This window comes from Megalops cyprinoides, chromosome 25 (assembly GCF_013368585.1).
Source record: "Megalops cyprinoides isolate fMegCyp1 chromosome 25, fMegCyp1.pri, whole genome shotgun sequence".
NCBI classification, from domain to species: domain Eukaryota; kingdom Metazoa; phylum Chordata; class Actinopteri; order Elopiformes; family Megalopidae; genus Megalops; species Megalops cyprinoides.
In genome coordinates, this window is record NC_050607.1 from 12,984,997 (window position 1) to 13,007,565 (window position 22,569).

A 22,569-nucleotide genomic window follows, 5' to 3' on the forward strand; every position below is an offset into this window, starting at 1 on the left:
TTTCTCAAATGCCATGTGACACAGGACAAGTTTATCGGACATTGTTGCACATGCCATATTTCTGTGTTTGACTAATACCAGCACTTGTGAGGCTTCATTTAGATGTTTTCAGAAAAATCATAATGGTCATTTAAGGAATTTTTGGCTCTGTTGTAGATAACTAAGAGGTCATATCTCCTCACCAGATTCTAGTATTAGTTGCTTGAGTCTCTTTTCAGCTCTACAGTGAATACTATTTTGAGTCTCCTGTAATAGTGCTCATGCACTGACTTTATGCTGAATGGCTTTGCCTTGAACACTTCAGTGTGGTTTGTGAACAATTTCAGACCATGAATGAGAAAAATAAATTACTGCTCAGACAAATCACTCTCTCATCACCAAAGCATGTCCACGGCATGTAGGGGTTTCCAGCATTTCAACAACCAGTCAATAGATGGGAGCAAAGACAGGAATGTCATAAAAATGTACTGTAGTAGGTACTGTAGTAGGTTGCACGGGAGCGAGGTCGCAGACCTTCCTCCGACACCAGGACACTCAACACCTTTTTTTTTGCACGCTTGACAAGCGACTTTGGCAAGAACAACTGGAAAACAAACAACAACGAGCAAAGAACAGAGAACAGCGGGGGCTTGAACCACAAACCTTCTGCACTGCAACCACGTGGCTGAGCTCCCTGCCCCAACAGTCAGCACACACTGACAGCACTTTGTTCATCAAACTTGAAGATGTCCAATAGCTAATCACCTGTGATTGGGTTAGTTCACTTCCACACCTGGAGGCTACCTCTTTACATAATAGCTAAGGCACTACAGAAACCTATGAAATATGCTTTATTAAAAAAAATTAGTTGACTCTTTGAATCTGTTGAGGCATTTGAACCTTTACTTGTTTGTGATTACCGTGACCTCAAAGTTTGCTGTATCTGTTGGTAAACGTATTAATGGCCACTCATTCCCCTATTACCGATATGGGTATGTTGTAACGACTAGATTCCACTTTAGCCAAGTTCAAATACTAAGTTCATGTACAGGTGTTCCCAATCATGCCAATAAAACTTCAGTTGAATTTGCATATGCTTCTATACTAAGAAAAGAAATATTCATACACGCAATGCCTAACCGAATACAGCTACGCAAATTGGTACATATTTATATTGTTATTTATATAGTTTATTCGTATAGGAATGAGGAACTAAGACAGTTAGTAGTCGAGGAACTAACTAGCGAAAAAGTGGGCGTGGCTTATTGAATCTTCATCGTTTCTCTCCTTCCTCAACCTCACCCCCATCCATCTCCTCCTTCCTCACCCTCATATAGTTGATTCACTTTTTGAACCAGCTAACAATTTATAGGTTAATACAACATTAGATGTTGCCAGCCCACTCTAGCTAGCTAACGTTAAGTTAGCTACATCTGCGTTTGCTCAGGAAATAAAAGCTAACTTACTGTGTCTTTTGTTTTGCGATAACATTAGCCACATTCCGTGTTCCAGTTTCACATCATCTGCTGGTACACTGGTCCCCACAAAATCGCCTTGCTTGTCCCAAAAGGGGCGGGTTAGCAACTGTTAGCTAGCTTCATTTCTTCCTTTACTTCGGTTCATCAAAGACCAGAGGAATTCATTTTGATAGTCAGTCTCCTGGGTCAAGAACGGGATCCTTAAACCACAGACTTAGACAATGCCGAGTAACACTTTAGACAAGTCTGTATGGCAAGCTAACTGCGTTAGCATTACACAAAGCACCTCTTGGCACAAACTCGGATTCTCCCGCCTATTCAACCCGCTGTTCCACCGTAATAACGGTAACAACTTCGCTCTTTACATACAATATGGCAAGCAGCCATTCCGTTTACTAACGGCAAATTTACCTCATAACGTCAACAGCAAATACAGTAGATTCGACTGTTTGACTCCGAATCCAGATTTTAATACTGGAAAGTTGAAGGCTTTTTGCAAAAAGGTTACTCTTAATTAAACGGCAACATGTAACCAGACCTCCGATATCAGACAAAATGTAACGTCGTTATCCAACGGGAACACCTGAGGGCGCAAATTGTCAAACACTGTAATAACAAGAAACGGTAAGAACAAGAACAAGAAATTTTTCACAAAAGTCTAATTATTATATTATTTTAACACCGTTTTCGCCTCTAGTTACCACAGTAAAGAATTATTTATCTTCTGAAACCGTCTCTCCCCTACTGTTTTAGTCTAGAACAGCTGCTATGGCCTTCCTTGTACTAACATTAGCCTACTCATGTTTGTAACGCTTGTTCAATTACTGTTTTATAATTTATGTTTTCCGAAACATTCATTTTGACAAAAGTCTAATTATTAGCTTTCTAGCGCCGTTTTCGTCAGTAGTTTACACAGTGAAGAATTATAGCCTATTCTCGTCTGAAACTGCCTCTACCCGACTGCCCGCGTCTGGAATGTCTACTACGGCTTTCCTTGAACGAACGTTACTCGTATTTGTAGCGCTTGTTCAATTACTATTTTACAGTTAATGTTTTTCAAACCAATAATATCTGGTAAATGTGTTGTTAGGTGACTGAAATATCATGTCACAATCGGTATTTACTTACCAGCCGTCTTTCCTGAGGCGTTCTGCCTTCTGTACGGCGCTCTTTTCAACTCTGCCGTGCCCATACCGTACAGGTGTGTAAATTAATCATCCCTCAGTTCCAATAATTCGAACCCAGCGCGCATGCGCAGAGGTCGAAGAGGCGGGAAATATCAAGCAATTTAATCATGATGATGACATAATGACAATTAAGCAATGGTGACAAATAATTATATGGCAATCATTATTACAAGCAGATGAAAAATTGAAATAAATCATAACATTTTTAATAAGGTTTGTTGTAAATGTAATCATGGATTCATATTCGCAGGGGCCCCCTTCAACCGAGACCTACAGCTGCGGCCCCTAAAGCCCGTCTTACTCTGCCCCTGTTCCTGTACAGAACTGCAGTCTATCATAGGACTATTGTCTAGTCCACCCCTCTTAGGCCTAGAGAAGAGAAGTGGTACCAGTGACACTGAGGCTGGCGCTATTTCAGCAGTGAATCCTCCCAAGGTCAGAGCATAAACGCTGATTTGCTTCGATTAATGACATTTTAAGTGCATGAAAAAATCTGTTCCAATAGTTCTTCTCTCTTCATTGACCTTTGCCCTGCCATTCAAGTTTCATTGCAAAATGTAAATAAAACTATTTCAAGAATAGCACTATCCAGCTGAATGATGTATTAAGGAGCTTCATCTTGAAACAGATGAGTACAGGAGTGAGCTATAGATTTTCTTCTAAATTTGGTCACATTTCTCTGATGTTCATGTCTCCTTTGTCTCGCACCCACGTGGATGCAGCTTCATGGATGTCCAGCGTATGCAATCTGATGCATAATTGAGGATAAGGTGCTGTGGTCATTCAAGCTGGCCCGCTCGCTAATGCACATTTCAGTTTTGACCTGTGTTTGCCACTAATATGTTTTGTCACCGGTTACACTCAGACCATGGAACTAAGGGCACTTTCAAAGTTTTAAGAGCATTTTAAGACTGCAGTGCAGGGGAGAGCCACTTGAGCGGACATGAATTTCACACTTCATGACGGGACGGGAAGACAGAGAAAGGAAGAAGGGTTAAATGCGGGCGTCACAACCCAAGTTCCCTCAGGGACAAAGGGAGAGTTATCAGGGTGACAAGCACAGCTGAGCTGTCAGGGAGTGTTAGTGCGGCAAGGGCGGGCCTCTCGAGAGCACCCGAGACACACGGATACTGCAGGGGTCATCTGAAGGTCACGGCAAGCCACTGTACAACAACAGGCGGGGGGGGGGGGGGAAGCCTGGTCTTGGCAGGGCGTGACTGTGTAAGGTGAACAGCCTGCAGTAAGCCACATTTAGAGAAGAACGTAGAGTTGCATTAAATTTTGCAGAACGTATACCCCACAGCCGTCCTTAAATTTTGAGCACATTTTTTTGTTTGCATGCGTGCAGCTGCTCGGTTAGCTCGTACTACTACCTGAACGTCAACGGAACAGATCGATGGTTGAATGTTGAATGTTGAGTTCTTATTGTTGCATTTGAGTGCAATTTCCTGAGACATTCAGATTGTTTCATCCTTCGTCATTTACTGTTTTAATAGTCCTATTATGAATTATGTCTTGTTTAGGCTGCAGTGATGCAATTTGGAATGTTGTTCAGCTGCTTGCCATTGGTCAGATTCAGCAAACAATTTATTCCTGTTAAAAAAGTACTGTTTCAGGGTCATAAAATCAATTGTTTGTCTTAGACATAATATTTATTTGACCGTTTATATTTAATAATGGACAATGTTCAGCGTTCCTGAAGTACTGAACAGTTAGTGATGATAAAATTACATAGAAAGTGAAGTACAACTGTAACTATGTGAGCAGTAGAGACAATGCACAGACCGGGAGAGAAATTTAATCAGCACACAGTAAGGTTCCAAAAGCTAAAGGCTTACAGCAAATGTGTTTTTTGTCGTTGTTCTTTTTTATTTTTCACATTTTCCTAAGAACTCAATACAAAAAAGTGAGACCACTCTTTACCAGTCACCAAACTTCCATCAATCAATTTTTAATGCATTATAAAGAAGAAAAACTACATTGGCATATGTAAGACAAACACTTTCCTATACATACTATCCACTGGACAGTCCCTTGTTAATGACAAAGAAAAACACTATTTCAACAGTCCCAAAGACATTTCCATCTAAAATTCTCAGTGTCATCTTGTCTTCTCTCTCAGCTACCTCCTCTTTATGGCAAAAAATACATTGAACATTGCAAGCCACATCTGAATGCATAATTGGCAAACAATAACCGTAGTATTTCAAACATTTTTTTCTCCTTTTTTTCTCTGTTCATTGATAAAAGAATATAAAAAATTTTGTTCAACGTAGTGTCAAGTGTATTAAAATAGATCTGTATAGCACTGCACAGTTTCTCCCGGAGAATTCGGAAAGTGGTTGAAAGAGCCAGGTATGAGCTTCAGAGAGACAACATGTAAGGGCACATTCTTGCTGTGACGTGGAGCACTGATATGGTTCCTTTCTCATTAGCTAGCGCGGATGTGTTTTGCTTCGTATCACAGTAACCAGTGCTTAGGTCACACACCCAAGGCCCATGCAGTATCCCTATGACGTACTGTGTCAGAGCGACGTGAGGAAATGAGAGCCAATTCCAAATTAGAGAGCAAATGATATGCATTGGATTTCGAGTACATTCTTGCATCAGCTTTGTGTCCATCCTCCTGCATCGACTTTAAATTTCAGTGTCTTGGCATTACATGTGGTCATCTGTCTGTTTAAAAGCCATGACAGCAAAATGGAAAACATCTTTAGCCTTGCATGTTTTATGTGGGGTCTACCATGTCTATCCCAACCATGCTTTCTTCATTGACTCCTGCCATTTATTAATTTCAATCAATGATTTCCTCACAGGCAAAAAAAACCTGATAATTCCAACTGTGCAATTACCATTTTTAGAAAACCTTTCAATTAAAATGAGAGAGAAAATTGACCAGAAGAAATAATTATTATCTAGATGGACAGTATTCAGTGGTTTTAAAGGGCATTTTTCCCTCATTTCCAGCTGTGAGGTTAGGAGTTTGGGTTACCACAGCACCCTGGATCAAAGCAAATGACATTTGACAGAAAATGGGTATTTAAGTGGGTTAAAATCTGACTTATTATTTCTTATTTTTACTCACAGGCCCCAAAGAAGAACATCTGCAGCAAATGAAGATGTTGCTCCTGGTTTGAGGAACTGATTTCCTGTTGGAAGACCAGAAATTGAGATTATCCATTATCCATTACATATTCTAGTAAAGTTCACATCATGTTTCCATGTGTGATGGTTCCAGCTTTTTACCAAACAGATCTGGACAGATGGGGTTAAAGAAGGACCCTTGAGCTAGCTGCCCACAACTTTGTGGGAATGGCAGTTGATACACCTGTCAAATAAGCATTTTTGAAAACATTAATCTAAGCAAGGCCTAGGTCCTGAAATAAAAGGGGAGATTTAGTTTCAGAAACCCCAGCTGAATGTCCTTGTCAAGACAGACAAGAGGCCTCTGCTATCCTTTGTCAGGACAGAACACCCCTGTGTCATGGTAACAAAGACAATCTCTGACACAGATGCAAGGACACTGTCTGAAACAGCTCAGTTACTGGACACAGCTGTTAGCTCAGTTCTATCAGGAGACCTTTCCACCAGATATCCAAGCAAGGGGATGCATATGGACTATCAGAGAATCCTCTCATATATAAAACACACATGGATATGACCCTAGAGCTGTCCAAGTCTTGATCAAGAACTCTGATTTAAGCTTTTTTGCATCGTGAGCAGTGCCTGCTCCATTTCCTTTCAGATCACATGATATCTGTGTTTTGGTATTTGATCGCAGATTTCCGGAGATGTTGTCAGTGTTTTTTTTTTTCTTGTTCCTTTTGCGGGATTTTTTTTTTTGTGTGTGTGCCAACAGGGATACTGCATTATTTCAAATTTCTTCATGACAAAACAAGTGACAAATGAGCCAGCAAATATTAAAACATAAAAACACTGTCAATTTTTCAAAGGCTTCCCACCCACCCAGTGTCTGATGGCGACACTGCTCTCCAGTCAGGTTAGGCCCGCCTGCACACAGCACAGCACCACAGTAGGTGTGTGAGGCCTCCTCTCGGCCTGCCTAAAGCCCTGGTGTAGCAGGAAGACTAACCGGAGAAACTGACACATGATCTCACTTAAAACGGTCCCCCTGATAAAGGAAACTCCTTGAAGTCTCCATTTGCCGGTATTATAAAAATTATATATAAAAAAAATCTAACTCAGAAATTCCACTACATCCTAGATTGAGGCAGTGTTCATTTGTACCGTCTAGCAGATAATAAAAACATAAAACAGCTTCATAACAAGTGGGCGCTCAGCAGGAAAAATGTCACATTGTACAGAATATCACAAGAAAAACAAAAAAAAAATGTATGAAGCACTGAAGCAAAAACAGAGAAGACTCAGGCAGGGCAAATGGCGAGGAGAAAGGGTCGAAGTAACATGAAATTCCCAGTACAAAAATGTAAGTGTTTTTTGGCATATTTTCTATACTGGTCAAAGAAAGAGGGAAATGGATGGAATGAGGGGGTCACACGCTCACAAGAACACTATGGCCCCTGACAAATGTCTGATTATGGGTGCAACCGGATATATGAACTTCTCAGAGCTGTTGTGTGATTCATAAATGATTTTTTTAAAAAAAGAGGACAGAAGGACCTGCAAGAACAATACAACATCTGTACAGCAATCCCTCCTCCAATACTTCAGTTCGCATTATCAACAGGCATCAGCATGAAAATACTAAATTCTTCACTAGAAATGCTAAATTCTGTAGTCTTTTTAAATACTTTTTTGATCTCAACTATATTAATACTGAAAAAAGTTATTCTCTGTTTTGTTTGAAGGCTCATAAGTTTCATACATACACAATGAAAACATTTCCCCATCCCTCTTTCACCTGAATTAATATGGCGAACATTGTTCATAGGAGAATAAGAACAAGTATCTACTCGGATATATCAATGTACAGTCCTTTCGATTTTATATTTTCATCATTTCTTTGTAACTACAACAAGTTGCTAGTGTTCTCCCTCATTATATGCAGAGCAATTATTATTACTGTTTAAAAAAAAACTTTGCTTGCCTCACAGAATATTTATTTTCATATATCTGGGGCAGGCATTGTTTTGTATTCATAAATACATTAAGGCCAAGAACATTAATAAATAAAAAACAAATAGTTAAAAAAAATCTTGTAAGCACTGAAGGTGTTGGGTTTATAAAATACTTGTCATGAACCACATGTGGGATATATTGTTTTGCCACAATGGCTCCTCAAACTCCTCATTGGTTGAATGTTTTTTCTTACAGTTGATGAATACCTTTTGATGGTACATCAGACATTAAAAAAGTTTTTTTTTGTTTTTTCTTTTTTATGTAGATGCAAAGGAGAGCCAGCATTTTGGCAGGTGGCCACTTGGCTCACATGGGGTTAAGAAGGGCAAGGTGTGGGGGAGGGATCAGTTGTTGCCCTGGGTGTGGGGCAGGCTCTTCTGCAGTAGCGTGGAGGTGCCAGCAGAGGGCGACGTGGATGTGCTGGTGGGTTTGATCCAAGGCAGGGAAAGCAGGGAGGCCCCCGAGGTGGTGGTGGCCGTCATGGTGACCTGGATCACCTGGTCCCGCTGGATGAGCCGGATCAGGGCCTTCAGGCGCTCCAGCGAAGCCTGGGTCTCCTTCTGCTGCCCAAGAAGGCTCTCCTTGAGCTCCATGCATTTCTGAGGGAGACCACGCAAACAGATACAACAGAATACATCTCAATAACAAGTGTAAAAGTATTTTACAATAACAAGTGTGTAGCAACATTTGATCACATGAAGTTTCTGATTAAGTGTGAAGCATGTGATGACCATGATTAACTCAGATCAATGTAATTCTGTAACAGGACAGAACACAGAAGGTCAAAGGGGCAGTAGACTGTGACCTTTGGGTCATGCCAAGCTGAACAGAATTTGGTTGTAGTTCATGGTCATAAGAGGTGAATTGACCCTTGGAAGGATTCAGGGTTAAGAGAGTGAGTTTGGGCTGACTTTGGGCTGGGTTCCATGCTCATGTGGTGAGGAGCAAAGTACACTTCAGCTGTTTTTTCCTCTAGTCCAGTCTAGAGTCTATTTTCCACATTGTACCTCAAGTACAGTGTAAGCCAGAACAGATCCAAGAGGCTGAATATACGTATACCTATGTGTGCACAGACATTCAACTTAATGGAAAGATATTCATGTTCTTGTGTTTAAAATGTAATATTTTCTTTCCATTACTAAAGCTGAAAGGTGCTCTGATTGCGGATTGATGTTGCTCTACACATTAATGAAGGGGTGTGGTCAAAGACAGAACATCAACTATAGAAAAGTAATGTGCACAGCGCAGTAACCCTCATGACCAGACAAGGGAGTATGGTGGAAAGAAGGAACACAGAGCTGGCAGTGTGTCTTGTGTGCGCCCATGTGTACCGTGACGGCCCGACTGAGCCTCTCGTCCTGCTCCTCCAGCAGGGCCCACTCCTTCTTCAACTCGCTGTTCTTCCTCACCAGCCTCCTCTTCTCCTCCTCTCTCACTGCACAGACAGAGCACAGTGTGAAGCCTTCATCGCCTCCCCTCCCTCACCAGACACACGCAAGCGCCAGCCAGCGCTCCTCGGAAACACGCCTTCCCGTTCAACACTCTACGGCTTTGTTACGTTTAGCAGCGTTTCTCCCCTGCTGTCTGTCACTGCTGTCAGGACAATACACTAGCTACATAACTGACTGGCTAGCTATCAACAGCTAAGCTAGCCAGCATGCTAGCAAACCTATGTTTCATTCAGACAATTAAAGACATTTACTTTATCAAAAAAAGAAATTAATGAACAAAAAGTGGTAACACTGTAGACAGTAGTAAGGATAATATGTAAAAGAAAGGCGGAGACGGAGGAACTGTGCTCTTCGGTGTGTATGCACACATCATAGTGGAGTGGATAACAGTGGATCATCCCGACCCCACCTGTGGCCCACTTCTCATGTACCGTACTGAGCACTGAGGGCTGTGGCCATGGCTCTGGGGCAGAATTTGGGGCATATCTGCGTTCCTCAGAGAGGATGCATGAGATTTACAAAGGGCAGGCATGACACTGGTGAGTGTTTCTCACGTCTCACATGTTCAAAGCAGTCATTGTACAAGGAATGAAATTTTTTTTTGGTAACACATTAAATCGAGTGGGCACCAACTACACTGTAATTGCACAGATACAATATATTGCTGTGTACATAATTTCCAATGTAGGCAGATGCACTGCTACTGTAAAAGTGTGAGAGTATTTACGTCAGTTGCATACCTGTTTTGAGTGTTACGTAGGACTGAACGAAATTCTGGGGCCACGACATGTCTTTGTTAAGTACCTGGGAATGAAAAAGGACATGCAACATATTTCAATTGCTACAAGATATGATTAACCCCTTTCACGACACAATCATTCCTAAACACAGCAGTTTTTCAAACATCAACCTATTGTGAAACCCGAAAGACAAAAAATCAGCAAAAAGAGGTGGGCTTGTATTTGGCCAAACTACATGTGTGCCCAGCTTCCTAAGGCGTGATATTCATGTTAGAAGATGCCTACAGAGGCATTTTTTTTGGTGTGACCCGTGGCCTACCTTCTTCTGGCACTTGGGGCACATCCACACGCCCTTGGGCGGGGTCTTGAGGGGGGGCTGGAGGCAGTCGGGGTGGTAGGCGCGGGAGCAGCTGTGGCAGGGCTGCAGCTCTCCGTCCCCTTTGCACACGGCACAGTGTTCTTCATGCTCCGAGTCCTCCTGCCACACACACAGCACTGCCCTGTTAGTAACACGCCCACGCCCACGCGTAGCCCCGCCCCCTCCATCACCCTCCCACACGGGTACAAATATTTCATTTGAATTGCACATTTAAGGTACAGGTTTTGAAACGTATACATGGCAGCAGTCATTAAACTACTTATTAAAAGACAGGCCGTGGGGGAAAACAGTGGCTGTGACCAAGGTAATGGAATGGCCTGTCTTTCTCATTACAGTGCCCTGGAGGAGGAATGTCCTTATCAATAGTTTGTTATGCCACACAACTTTCCAATTTGCAATAAAAGTGGCTTCCACTGACAGGGGCTGTGACATTTAAGCGCTCCCACTGAAGCAGCTACGAGCCAGAACACACCCAGGGGAGGAAATGCAGCCCACAGACGAATGATGTGAATATGAAATTTGAAAGCGTGCTCAACATTTGCCTTTGACATCCGGAAATTCGGTTTGAGGGCAGAGATTTCTTTTTTTTGAAATATTTCCTTCTGATTTATCTGATTTATCTATCATATATGTATATATATATATATATATATATATATATATATATATATATATATATATATATATATATATATATATATATACATATACACATATATGTGGTGGATTCATTTTTCGTTTATTACAAACTCTATATATTCACTGATTTCCTAACATGTCCATAATTGTCCAAAATATAGAACCACTGAAAAAAATACAAATCACAACACCAACAACATCAAAATGTACAGGAGACAACGTAATAACTACTGACTGCAGTGTTTGCACCCATTATTCACACTTTCCCAGAGGAAGCAGTTAAAGACGCACACGCTGACGAGCAGGAGACAGGCTACATACCTTCCAGCACAGATCCTCAGTGTCTAGCATGCGGACGTGAAGCAGAGAACACGTTAGTGGCCAGCAACAGGATTGGACAGGGAGATAAGCAGTGGGGTTAGAGGGCAAGCCATGCAAACAGGTGTGGAACCAGGCCTGAACCGCAGCAGCAGTGTAAGGTAATGATCAGTGCCCTGTGTACGGGTGCTGAAATGACAGTGGAGACACTTCACTGCAGCCTGATTACTACACTGAATGGAATTAATAATCCATTTGAAACATGAACAGGGCTATGAATATGTGCATTCAGCCCTGTGCACTGTGTGGGCTTTGTGATTTATGTGAAAGAACAGGGAGTGTTTAACTGCACTATTTTTCCATTGTGGTTCTTCGGTTAATTGAGGAGGTTCAAACTAGTTTGTGTCTGCAGCCACCCTGCCTGTGTGTGTGTGTTTGTGTGTATCTGTATATTTGTGTGGTGGTGTTTCTGGGTAATCATGGCTCCTGCAGAAATCCAGCTGTATCCACTGGTACAGAGTGAATTCAGTTTTACCTCTGGCTGATAAGAAGAGCGGGTTGTTCAGGTAATTTGACGCAAGGCGTTTACGCTGGAACACAGAAAAAGCGAGGAAAACATTAACATTTATTTTGACACAACACACAGAGTATCAAAACCGAGTTCACAGAATGCATGTCACCGATTGCTCCCCTTACCTCGGGTTCGAACAGGCCGCTGTAGGCTGGGTTGGCTGTGCTTCGTCTCTTTCGCTCCTGTCTCTTGCTCTGAATCTCTGCAACCACAGGAGAGCCGAGCCCCACCATGCATGAGTCAAAGGCAGAGGGAGCGGATTTTATTTCAGTATAAACATCAGCCAAATAACCCAGGCATTCTTTGGCAGAAATGATGAATATTCCAGTTGTCAAAGCACTGCATTAATAAATATTAACTGTAACAGTATTAGACTGCTGGGGTGTACTGATTAGCAGTCTCCTGAAACCTCACTTCAGCCAGCGGCGTGTTGACTACATTTACATTTTCACCATTTAGCAGACACTCTCATCAAGAGCCACTTCCAAAGTCTGAGGACAGACTGCCGCTAAAAGCAGATTAGACAGTGAAATTGTGCTTGACAAAACTAAAACGTCCATTACATATGCACACCCACACACACACACTGTACATACAACTGAACCTGACAATAAAACTTGCGAAACTTCCACTCACCTTCCAGGTGCTCTGTGGTGACCAGGCCGAGGGCGACCATGAAGGCAATTTTCTGCAGGAGAAGAACAGCACTGTTAGATCAGGATCCGTGCGGGAGGAATGCGGGGAAAAGGGTCAGAGTTCAGAGCAGGGTGGGGAGCTGGGGTGAGCGGACGCCAGAACTCCCAGCAGCCCATATGAAAGGCAATGAGGCCAAAGCAGGATGGAACACTCATGATGAGGCCGCCACCTGAGGTACCCTATCTTTAAGGTCATGGGTCAGAGGTCAGGGATGTGGGTGACAGTGACAGGAACAATGAAGGACAGTTGTACTCCATTACTTCAGCTGGACGGAGTCTGGAGGCTTGTGTGCAGCTGCTGGAATTCTATTGGTGCCACTTACTGCACAATGAATAAAGAAACATTTCCGTATGAGAAACTATTTATTATTTCATATCTAAAATAAGAATGCCTGAGAGGTAATTCTGTTGCGTAAAAGTGTTGGGGTGAAGTGTTTTCTCATCTTAATACAAGTTTCTTCTTACATGGCTCCCGTTTTTCTCAAAAACAAGTTTTAATTTTTTGGAAATGGAATTAGTTCTAAAAGCTTTTCACATAAAAAGACTAGTGTAAAGAAAAATATGAATTTTTAAGACAAATGATCTGAATAACAAAACCTTTGTTTCAGTATTTGTAGCGTTTAACACTGAGTGAGTGCCTTTTGGTGGTTTAAGAGCTGTTAACCCGCTGTGTTAAAGAGCAGTGGCCTTCACATTGGGGCTTGTGGCTGAGTGGGGTCCTCACTCTGTGATGTAAGGTCTGTCCCTATAATCAGCTGATCCATGTTTAATTGACCCCATAATAAATGCATTTGTATATCTGTGCTGTGAGACCAGCTACAAACGAGTTCAAATGAAATGTTTTACCAAAGCTGCCCTTTACCAGGGTCCCTTTTGATAGGAAGAGGAAAATGGATTACAGGAGCTTCCTGACTCAGACACCTCCCTGCAAGGCACAGGCAGAGGGATGAAAAGGGAGAGGGAGAGAGTTGGGTCTGAGATTGGATGAACTGGGATTATCTCACTGGATAATGGGATCAGTTAACTGATTAGAGTGAGATGGATCAAAGCGACATCTGTTCCTGCTTAAAGTTGCTACCGTTCAGACTACAGTTTTTCAGCAGTGCTTCATATTTCACTTGTGTCACAGTATGTACGCTTGCGTTTGGCTGAAACAAAAGGCAGTCACAGCACATTGTAGGAAAAGCTGTTGCTCCTTACAGTTGTGTCTAATCAGGGTAAGCTTTATTGTACAAATTGATGACACAGGTTAGCCCAATGTGATTGGGGAGCTGCAGGATGTGGTCACCACCTGCACCCGTGGTCAGCCCCAAACTAAAAGATGAGATGTGCAAATGGGCTGCAGGGCAGAGGGGCCTGGTCTGGAACAGCGCCCTCACCTCTGGATCCTCCTCCTTCTTCTTCTTGGCGGGAGGGGAGGGAGAGGGCGCCGTCTCCTGGGCAGGGCTGCTGGCCTGCGGCTCAGGGGAATTCTGGGAGCTGCTGGGAACCTGCGGCTGGATTATTATCACCTGGATAACGCAGAAACAGGGAGAAGGCAGGACTGTTACTGCGTGTGGAGAAGCCAGCGATTATGAAGCTTAGCGGATCTGGAACCCAAGGTGATATTCCACACATATATGGAAACTGAAGGTAAAAGTGAATCTAAGCTAAAACTCTTGAAACTATATCATTGAGAAAACCCAAAACTCATACTCAAAACGTGCAGTAAACTGAGAATAAAACAAAAACTAACTTTACAATAGTACCCTAAAACCAAAGCTATGATTATAAAACACTCGAGTATGGAATGCATTTTATCTTATCTTTATCATTTTATCTGTATTATGTTAGTACACTATACATAATTAACCTCTTATTAATCCCAGCATTTTGTACTGTGGTCAATGATGTTTGGACCACAGTACAGAGTCTTTTTTTTGGACCAGACCCAGATACAGTGACGACAGCATTAATTAGTGCAGGAAGCTGGATGTCCTGAAGGTTAAAGCTTGACTCTGCACCTCTGTAAGATGACTGCTCTCTGCTAATGGCTGTCTAATGAGCGGAACGAATCTTCCCCCGAACTCTGTGTCAAACACATCCCATTTTTAATTATATGCTGAGATTAATTACTGCCGTTTAACTAATAAGCATAGGTCAGGGCTGGCGGAGAGGGAGAGAAAAATGACTGAGGAGTGAAATCCAGCATTCTGGGTCCAGCGGCTTTCATCCAATAGGAGGGCTTTGTGAGAAGCTGCAGCAGTATCATAGGGAAGTAAATCCTCCAGTTAGAGAGCAGAGTAAACGGAATGAGTCCTGCGTACAGACCACACCCTCCAATAAGAGAGCTATGTTCACTGCCAGTCACCCAATGAGAACGCAGCAGAGAGAGTGGAGGCGGAGCTCTGACCTTGCTGTCGGAGCTGAAGAGCAGCGGCTGCACCTTCACGGCCTCGCTGACGGCGGAGACGGTGGCTCCGGGGGAGGCGGAGATGATGGCGTAGGCCACGCCCGCACTGCTGATGGAGGTGGAGACACCGGGGGCCAGCGGCAAGGGCTCGGCCTGCCCGTTGGCCAGCTGCGTGGGCCCAGTGGTGCTGTTGGCAGTGGGCAGGGCCGGGCCCTGGGTCCTGGGGCTGACCACAGCCGTGGCTCTCTGTAGACTGGGCGGTTGGCCTGCTTGCTGCCCTTGGCTGGGACTATGTGGGAGGCTGTCCGGGATCAGGGTCTTTGGCCTAACCTGGAGGACCAGAGTGGGACAGAGGACATTATTAACCTACCTGGCTTTTCTATGGTTTTTATTTCACCTGTCCACCATATTGTAAAGAGTAAATGGTAGTACAGGGTGCTACACTCAATAAAAATGCATTGATTGGTGGATGTGTTGTCTGACTGATTGATTGATCTCCATTGTTGTAAGACACACTGGCCTGCCTCTAAATTCTTTCTATGTTCATAAATTACAGTATTGCTCCTTCTGAGCAATAAAAAAACTGAGCATTCATTTTCCTGCTTTTCCTATCTTGAAAGATTATTCAATACATCACTATGCACCAGCAGCTGATACTGTACGTTTTCTGCACTGTTGCTATACAATGGTTTCCATACATCAAACACTGTGACTGTAGACCAGTATCTAGTATGTACTGTACAGTAGCTGGGGTTAGGGAGGTGGCAGGAGCAGCATTTCATCATCATACCTCTTTATCCCTCTCATTCTCACACTAGTATCACTGACCTGAGGAAAACTGATAACGTTTTGTGGCAGTTTCTCATGTTCTCAACTGACAGGATTCTCAACACACCAGCGCTCACTAGCTTTACGCGTTATTCACACTCGCTTAACAGCCATCTCAAACGCTGCTCCTGGACGGCGTTGGTCCATTCTGAATGAGTTCCTGTTAAAGTAGCTCCCCTGTTTAAATGAATGGGGGCTCCTTTGAACAGCAAGTCACTTTCAATTAAAAGAACTCGCAGCTTCTTGGGTTCAAAAGATATGAAGTTTTTTTTCTGCACACTCCTCAAAAATAGCTGTATTGCCCAGTTTAACTAGTCAAACTACTATGTCAAAATTCTATGCACTGTACAGCAAACAGTAGCTTTCCCAGAGACATATTTAAGAGGTGACACAGAAACCCACAGTTCTGTGGTTAAACCCACAGATGACCTGTATACGTAATGATGGTCTCTGAGAGTCAATCTTTTAACAGACACGCATACGACCTGCGTACTGATTGCCTACCATTCCACTGTATTCAGGCCCGTATTGTTACAGAATGTTACAGGACATCTCTGTATTCAGGGATATTCTAATCTAGAACATTCTCTCTGAAATGCTTGTCTTCTTCATCTTGTTCTATCAATTTCAGAGGTGGAGTTTTATGTATTTCTGTTTTACAGATATCTGTGATCTCCATGGATGACATTTCACTCACGACCTTCCTTTGTGTGTGTCATAAACCATCACTGTTCAGGGATTAGGCAGGGCTTTGTCTGTCAGGGTGTGTGCTGCCACCATGTGGTAAGTTAAATGATTGCATCAACTGAACTCCTCTACATCTCTCACTTTGGACTGCATCCACTGCACATCCATGACGTGCCCCTTGAACAATCCAGAAGTACCTTGGCACTAATTAAAATTATCACACGTCACACGTCACATATTGGAAAAACAATCAGAATATACAAATATAATGTGGTACTGTCCAAAGTGGGGGAGATGCATAAACTCAAAAGAGGCCAAAAAAAATGTCAAATCACACAGAGAAGAGATGATCGACCTTGGTGAATGATCAGTCATTTCCGTCTGTTCGAAACCTGTTGCTGGGTACCAGCTCTGAGCATAAGCACTGCAGCTGACTCACAATCGGCAGACCTGACTGTCTGTTTGAGCGCCGTTGCTCATTCATTGTTATGCTGTGCGTTGTTCAATAACAGACTAAGCACTGATTCACCATGGTTGCTTGCCTCTACTCCATGCGGTTTGCACAGGGATCGCAGTATGAAGGATACATTAGCTAGCCCGTTTAACTGCTTGAGATGACGCTCTTATGTGAGTTTAGCACTCCATTCTGGGGAGCGGGCAGTATTGGCCACAGAGTCATTTACTTGTTCCCTGGATGTTCATACAAGGTGTTCCCATGTTGGACTATTTTGGTCCTTCAGGTCCAAAAAAAGCTCTTATCTGACGAAAATACCTCGGCGGGGTTTGCTGAACAGCGTGTATGTCAGCAACAAAACGAGCAACGTTCGTGACTAAGTAATCGTACATTTTACTGTTGATAAAAAGGCTTAGATGCACTCCTCATTGCTGATCACAGCACAATCAATGCAATCTTCAAAGTGTTCAGAGTGCGTGGTGGTACGGTGAGTGGCATGTCCCACCTGAGGTAGCACTGTGGGAGCCTGCACTGCCAGCCGATGCAGAGAGCTGACCTGAGGTACCTTTATGGGTACAGCTGTGAGGGATCCCAGCATCTGTGTGAGAGACGAGCAGAGATAGAGAGAGAGAGAGAGAGAGAGAGGAGAGAGAGGTAGAGAGGAGAGAGAGAGGTAGAGAAGAGAGAGAGAGACATGAGCAGAGAGAGAGAGAGAGATAGGTAGAGAGAGAGAGAGAGAGAGAGAGAGAGACAGAGAGAGGGAGAGAGGAGAGAGAGAGACACGAGCAGAGAGAGAGAGAGAGAGAGACAGACAGACAGAGAGAGGGAGAGAGGAGAGAGAGAGACACGAGCAGAGAGAGAGAGGAGGAGGAGAGAGAGAGAGAGATAGAAGAGAGAAAAAGAGAGAAGGAGAGGGACAGAAAGAGAGGGGGGGAGAGAAGGAGAGAGAGAGACCGAGGGAAAGAGAAAGAGACAGTCAGGGAGGGAGAGAGGGAGAGGGAAAAAGAGGGAGAGAGGGAAAAAGGAGAAAGGGAGCAATGGTAAGTCAGAGAGAGAGAGAAAGGGAGAGAGAAATGAAGAGACTTAGTCACACTGTTACACTTACGTATCACCCTACCGTGTTGTCAGGTCAGCTCAGCGTTTTGTTCCCATGACATAATCTGGTAACGTAAACACACTAAGGACGACTCCAGCCAAATCTCCCTTTCCGTCGAAGTTTGGCTCTAACTTTTTCTCACGTTTTCCCAACATACCGTAGCTCGAGGAAACACATGCACATCTTGAGCTAAAAAGCTGTTAGGGAAACAGTCACTGTTTCAAGAAACTGACAACACTTCAGAGAAGAAAATATACATTAACACAGGGAACAGGCCTCACAACTGCAGCAAGAGAAAGCACCCAGAATTCTTTTCTCCTTTCTACAAAGGAGACCACATGACTGTGATTACAGTGCCAGGGAGACTGACATCCATTGTGCCAGTTCATTCTTAAATGAGTTTTCTCAACACATCTCACAGCAAGACCCCATGAACTCACAATTGTCCCCCTGAAGATTGAGACTTCAGGACGACGGGGTCAATTTAACCCAATTACAAAGAAGGAACATGAATGGATTTCTGAGGAGCAATAAACCTGGAGTTTGGCACCGTTTGTCCCGAAGTGAAGAACAGATTTCTCATTATTATAGCCCTTGTTCCACAGCAGCTGAAAGGGAGGTGGTGTTCACCAGTAAACAACTCAATGAAAAGAGCAGAAAGTTTCAAGGACGTGTGATGTAATGATGGATCCTTGAAGCCAGGTTATGGAGCCAAGGCAACCAATCCATTATTTCAGACCTCATTTTACATTATGTGTGGATGTTTGCCTGCCTGTATATCAGAACACTGAGAGTGGCCATTATTGGTCGTGGTTCATGAACACGCCTCAGATGAAAGGCAGTGAAAAGATGTCTTCAAATTACAATCTCTGAGAGATGAACTTCAGCAAGTGTCACTTTTTGTTTGTTTTGCAACACTGACTTTAGATGCTGCTAAAATCAAAGACTAATGTGTAAGAAATGAAAAAAAGTTACTGAAAGTGAATGCAGTGCACTGTAGGACAAAATGTTTTTAACAGTCCAGCATGGGGAGTTGTTTTGTGTGGAAGTCATTTTCTTATTTAGAACCTACAAAGCATGACAATGCAATTCAGTTTAAAATGAGCTGCTTTGTAAATTTGAGCATTTACAGATGATTTGATTAAAGGCTAAAGCACTTGCAGCCAATCTGACAGGCTGTGGCTACACTACAGTTTAACAAAACCGCCAGCCACTTTTACCTTATGAAATGCATGAAACTGCATATCAAAGAGATCTGTATGAATACCATATCAGTTTGGGAAAATCGGGTTCCCCTTGTATTTTTAGCTGTAGACACTGGTTTTATATAACAAGACAAATGTAAGTATGGAAAGGTCAAGCGATTCTCATAATACCAAGTCTGGCATATTAATAGATGTGTAATTATTAGTATGAGATGGACAACGTTAGCACAGTCCCACACCGCTCTCTCTTCTAAGGAACTCTGCTTCTTCCTCATTATTATTCGCTCTAACAGGAAATCACTGCCACTGGTTTTTTCTACCAGAAAAGGAAAGCGCTGGCAAAACGCTTCTGAAACATTTGGCCTCCAGCCCACACATATTATAATATGCAATGAAAAGAAAATCAAAATGATAGTTAGGCTATATATTGTCACTGGAGATTAACGACCTTTGCACTCGTTACATCAGAAGCTTGCTGCTGGCACATGAAAGGGACCAAAGGCACAGAGATGGAAATTAGCGCAGTATAGGAGACACCTGGCATTTGCGGATGCAGATTTAGAATGTTTGTGTCGTGCAGTGTTCCAAGCTTCCCTGTCACTCCACATTCACGCATTTTTCCACTGTGGCATACACAGACACATTTATCACTCATTTGCAGCATTATTCCATTGTTTTTCTTAACTGATATTTGGGAGGGTTTTTTTTTTGTCAGATTTCCAGAAAGGTCTCCCCTGCAAATGTCAAGGGACATAGTTGCATATTTTCACAGATCACTAATTACTGTGTATTTGGCGTCATTATAGAAGTAATAGCTGTGAATAGGTCAGAGGTATTCAACTGAGGAAAACTAAAGTTTTGCTAATTAAATAATAATTTTAAGCAGAAGAGCCAGATCATTTCTTTGCATCCTATTTACTGCTGATAGTCCACAGATCTTAATTTTAGATCTTTAATTTTGTTGTTTAATATGACATGCTCTTCTAGTCCTGTCCAATGTAATTATTATTTTTTCCACAACATTAATCATAGCTGAACTTAACATAGCTGCATGTAACAAATACCATAACACAGCTACATGTTACACAACACATACATAACCTTTGGAAGGAAGGGCTGTGGAACCTGACAGGTAGATTGATTATCTGTTTCTGAGATCAGTCTTCAGACAGTGCAGTTGGAGACAGGACTAAAACGAAAGCTATAAATTGTGCATTTGATGGGAGATGCAGGATTATGTCACACTATTGGCAGTCTCAGTGTCTGACCTTACCAAGGTGAACTTCTCCATCCTGCCAATAGATGTGATATTAATACACAGCCAGGCCTCTCTCCAATACATTTTAATGCTCCGTGCTGACTTCCTCCCAGTGAAAAAGGAGACCGTTGAAGAGCCTTTTACAAGTCTGCAGTGCCACTTAACAAAAACCAGGAGAAGCTTCCTCCCTCCATTGCGTCCGCAGGTCGGACTGTTCTGGTCGGACATTCCAAGTACACACAGCACGGACAGCAGCTGGTCCATCAATAAATATTTATAAAATATTAATAAATACTGTCCTGGGTGTGTTTTTTTTCAGAGAACTACAGTAGACTTAAGTAGAGCAATGTTTAAGTAACAGTGTTACTTTAAGAATGATATACAGTACTGTGACAGGTACACTTCACACAGTATCCCGTACTACATGCATGGTGACAGGACTGATACTATGCTACAGCTAATAACAGTCCAAGGCCCTTCTCCATCTCTATTTATGCACAGGAGGTGGTTTGAATAGTAGTATGTTCTTAAATATTGAATGCAGAGAATTTAGTCTCTTGCAGAATTGCAGGCAGCAGCCCCGTGCTGCATCAGGTGCGCAGCGTGAAGATATGGGGTATATTTAGGCACTGTGCATTTCATTCTTTCCTTTACCCAAAGAATAGTTCCCTCCAGACACTCTTCGCACTTCGATATGACTGAGCCCCATTCTGAAAATAATGAACACTGGTAAAGGAAAACCGGAGCCCCGTTTCTTTAGAGCTAAACCAAACCAGCAGGTTTTCCGGCACAAATCCCTTCATTCCATTGTGGTGTGGGAGGGAGGGGGGGGAGAGGGCCTGTTCCCATGGCAACAGCCAAGATAAAATTCTTGCACTGAAAGGGCATTCATTTTCGTAATTGTGGTCTCTTTTATAAACCAAAAGCGCCTTTACTTTGGCCTCCTAGAAAACGGACGTCGCAACCTTGGGGTTGGGTTTGCTTTTTTTGTGCTCGCGGCCCTTCGGCTTCTGAATTAAACTCAGCAAGCTGCCGTAGAGCACAGCCACTTAGCGACGCTGATTGTTGCTCAGAGCAGCTCGATCCCCTTCCCTCCCTCTCCCCGCTCAGCCACGGGCATTGATGACTATCAGCGAGTTGGGGAAAATGTGCATCTCCCCCTCCCCCCACCTCCTGAGCCCCACTACATACCCATTATGAGACAACTGTCAGTTTCCTGCAGCCAGAACAAATATGAATATTTGCACTGTGAATACAAGTTTTTCTTAAAACTGACTCTTGTCTTCTTTGCTCAGGAATGAAGGAAAGCATTTTCGCAGCAGGGATAAAGAGTTCTTTTCACCAAGTGTGCCTTGCACTCCTCATTCTCTGACATCCTGGTCCTGAACCTGGCAGCTCTGGCTGAACACACACCAACAGACACGCAAACATCTCTCCTACCCATCTCTGTGCCAGATAAATCCCGTTGGATGGGTGAGATGAGTAAGGCTCTGGCGCACATGTACAAGCATCGAAACACACTAATTCACAGCCAGGGAGAGCTTCGCGGTGAAGCTGGGAACTCTGAAGTGCATTGGAAAAGCATGCTCGGTTTTCAGAGTAACATCAGCCCACTGGTGATTACATGAGGGCCACGCGGTCGATTATCCCCTTTGCTGAGCGGGTTTACATGCTGTGAAAATCAGCAGGTCACGATGCCCCTGCTCCTATAGGTCAATGCATTGTTATGAGTGGAGCCATTACGGCCGCCAAACTGTGTGTCATTACAAGAGAGCGTTACCGACCGTCTAAGCCAACGGCTGGGGAGTCCCACTACGATTCAGACAGGGACACAAAATGGCTGACGAACTGGAGGAAAAGGAGAGCACCCTCTGTTTGCCGTGTTATCGCTGCAGCCTGCAGCCGGGAGGGAGGAAGCCTGAAGGGGACATGCTTGCAGGGTGCAGACACGCTCCTCTGTGAAGCGCTTCCTTTCACATACATTTACCTCACTCTCAGGATGAAGGGCCAGGACACGTTTCCACGACGCTCGGCGAGGCTGGCGGGCAGCAGCGCATCACTTCCCCTCTTTCACTCCCCATGGCACTTCCTGACTTTTCTATGTCTTGAGTG

General features: G+C 43.3%; 1 protein-coding gene across 2 annotated transcripts in view; it reads right to left on the reverse strand.

The window, feature by feature from the left end:
* Positions 1-7,818: 7,818 nt before the first annotated feature.
* Positions 7,819-22,569, reverse strand: part of phf21b (PHD finger protein 21B) — a 71,393-nt gene continuing 56,642 nt past the window's right edge. For both annotated transcript variants that reach the window (XM_036520405.1, XM_036520404.1), the window contains 11 exons: positions 17,404-17,496; positions 14,930-15,259; positions 13,917-14,048; positions 12,479-12,530; positions 11,968-12,044; positions 11,807-11,861; positions 11,275-11,297; positions 10,255-10,413; positions 9,936-9,999; positions 9,076-9,179; positions 7,819-8,343 (listed from right to left, as the gene is read on the reverse strand). In XM_036520405.1, coding sequence (XP_036376298.1) covers positions 8,089-8,343; positions 9,076-9,179; positions 9,936-9,999; positions 10,255-10,413; positions 11,275-11,297; positions 11,807-11,861; positions 11,968-12,044; positions 12,479-12,530; positions 13,917-14,048; positions 14,930-15,259; positions 17,404-17,496 — 1,344 coding nt within the window. In that variant the 3' untranslated portion in view covers positions 7,819-8,088. The remainder of the gene's footprint in view (positions 8,344-9,075; positions 9,180-9,935; positions 10,000-10,254; positions 10,414-11,274; positions 11,298-11,806; positions 11,862-11,967; positions 12,045-12,478; positions 12,531-13,916; positions 14,049-14,929; positions 15,260-17,403; positions 17,497-22,569) is intronic.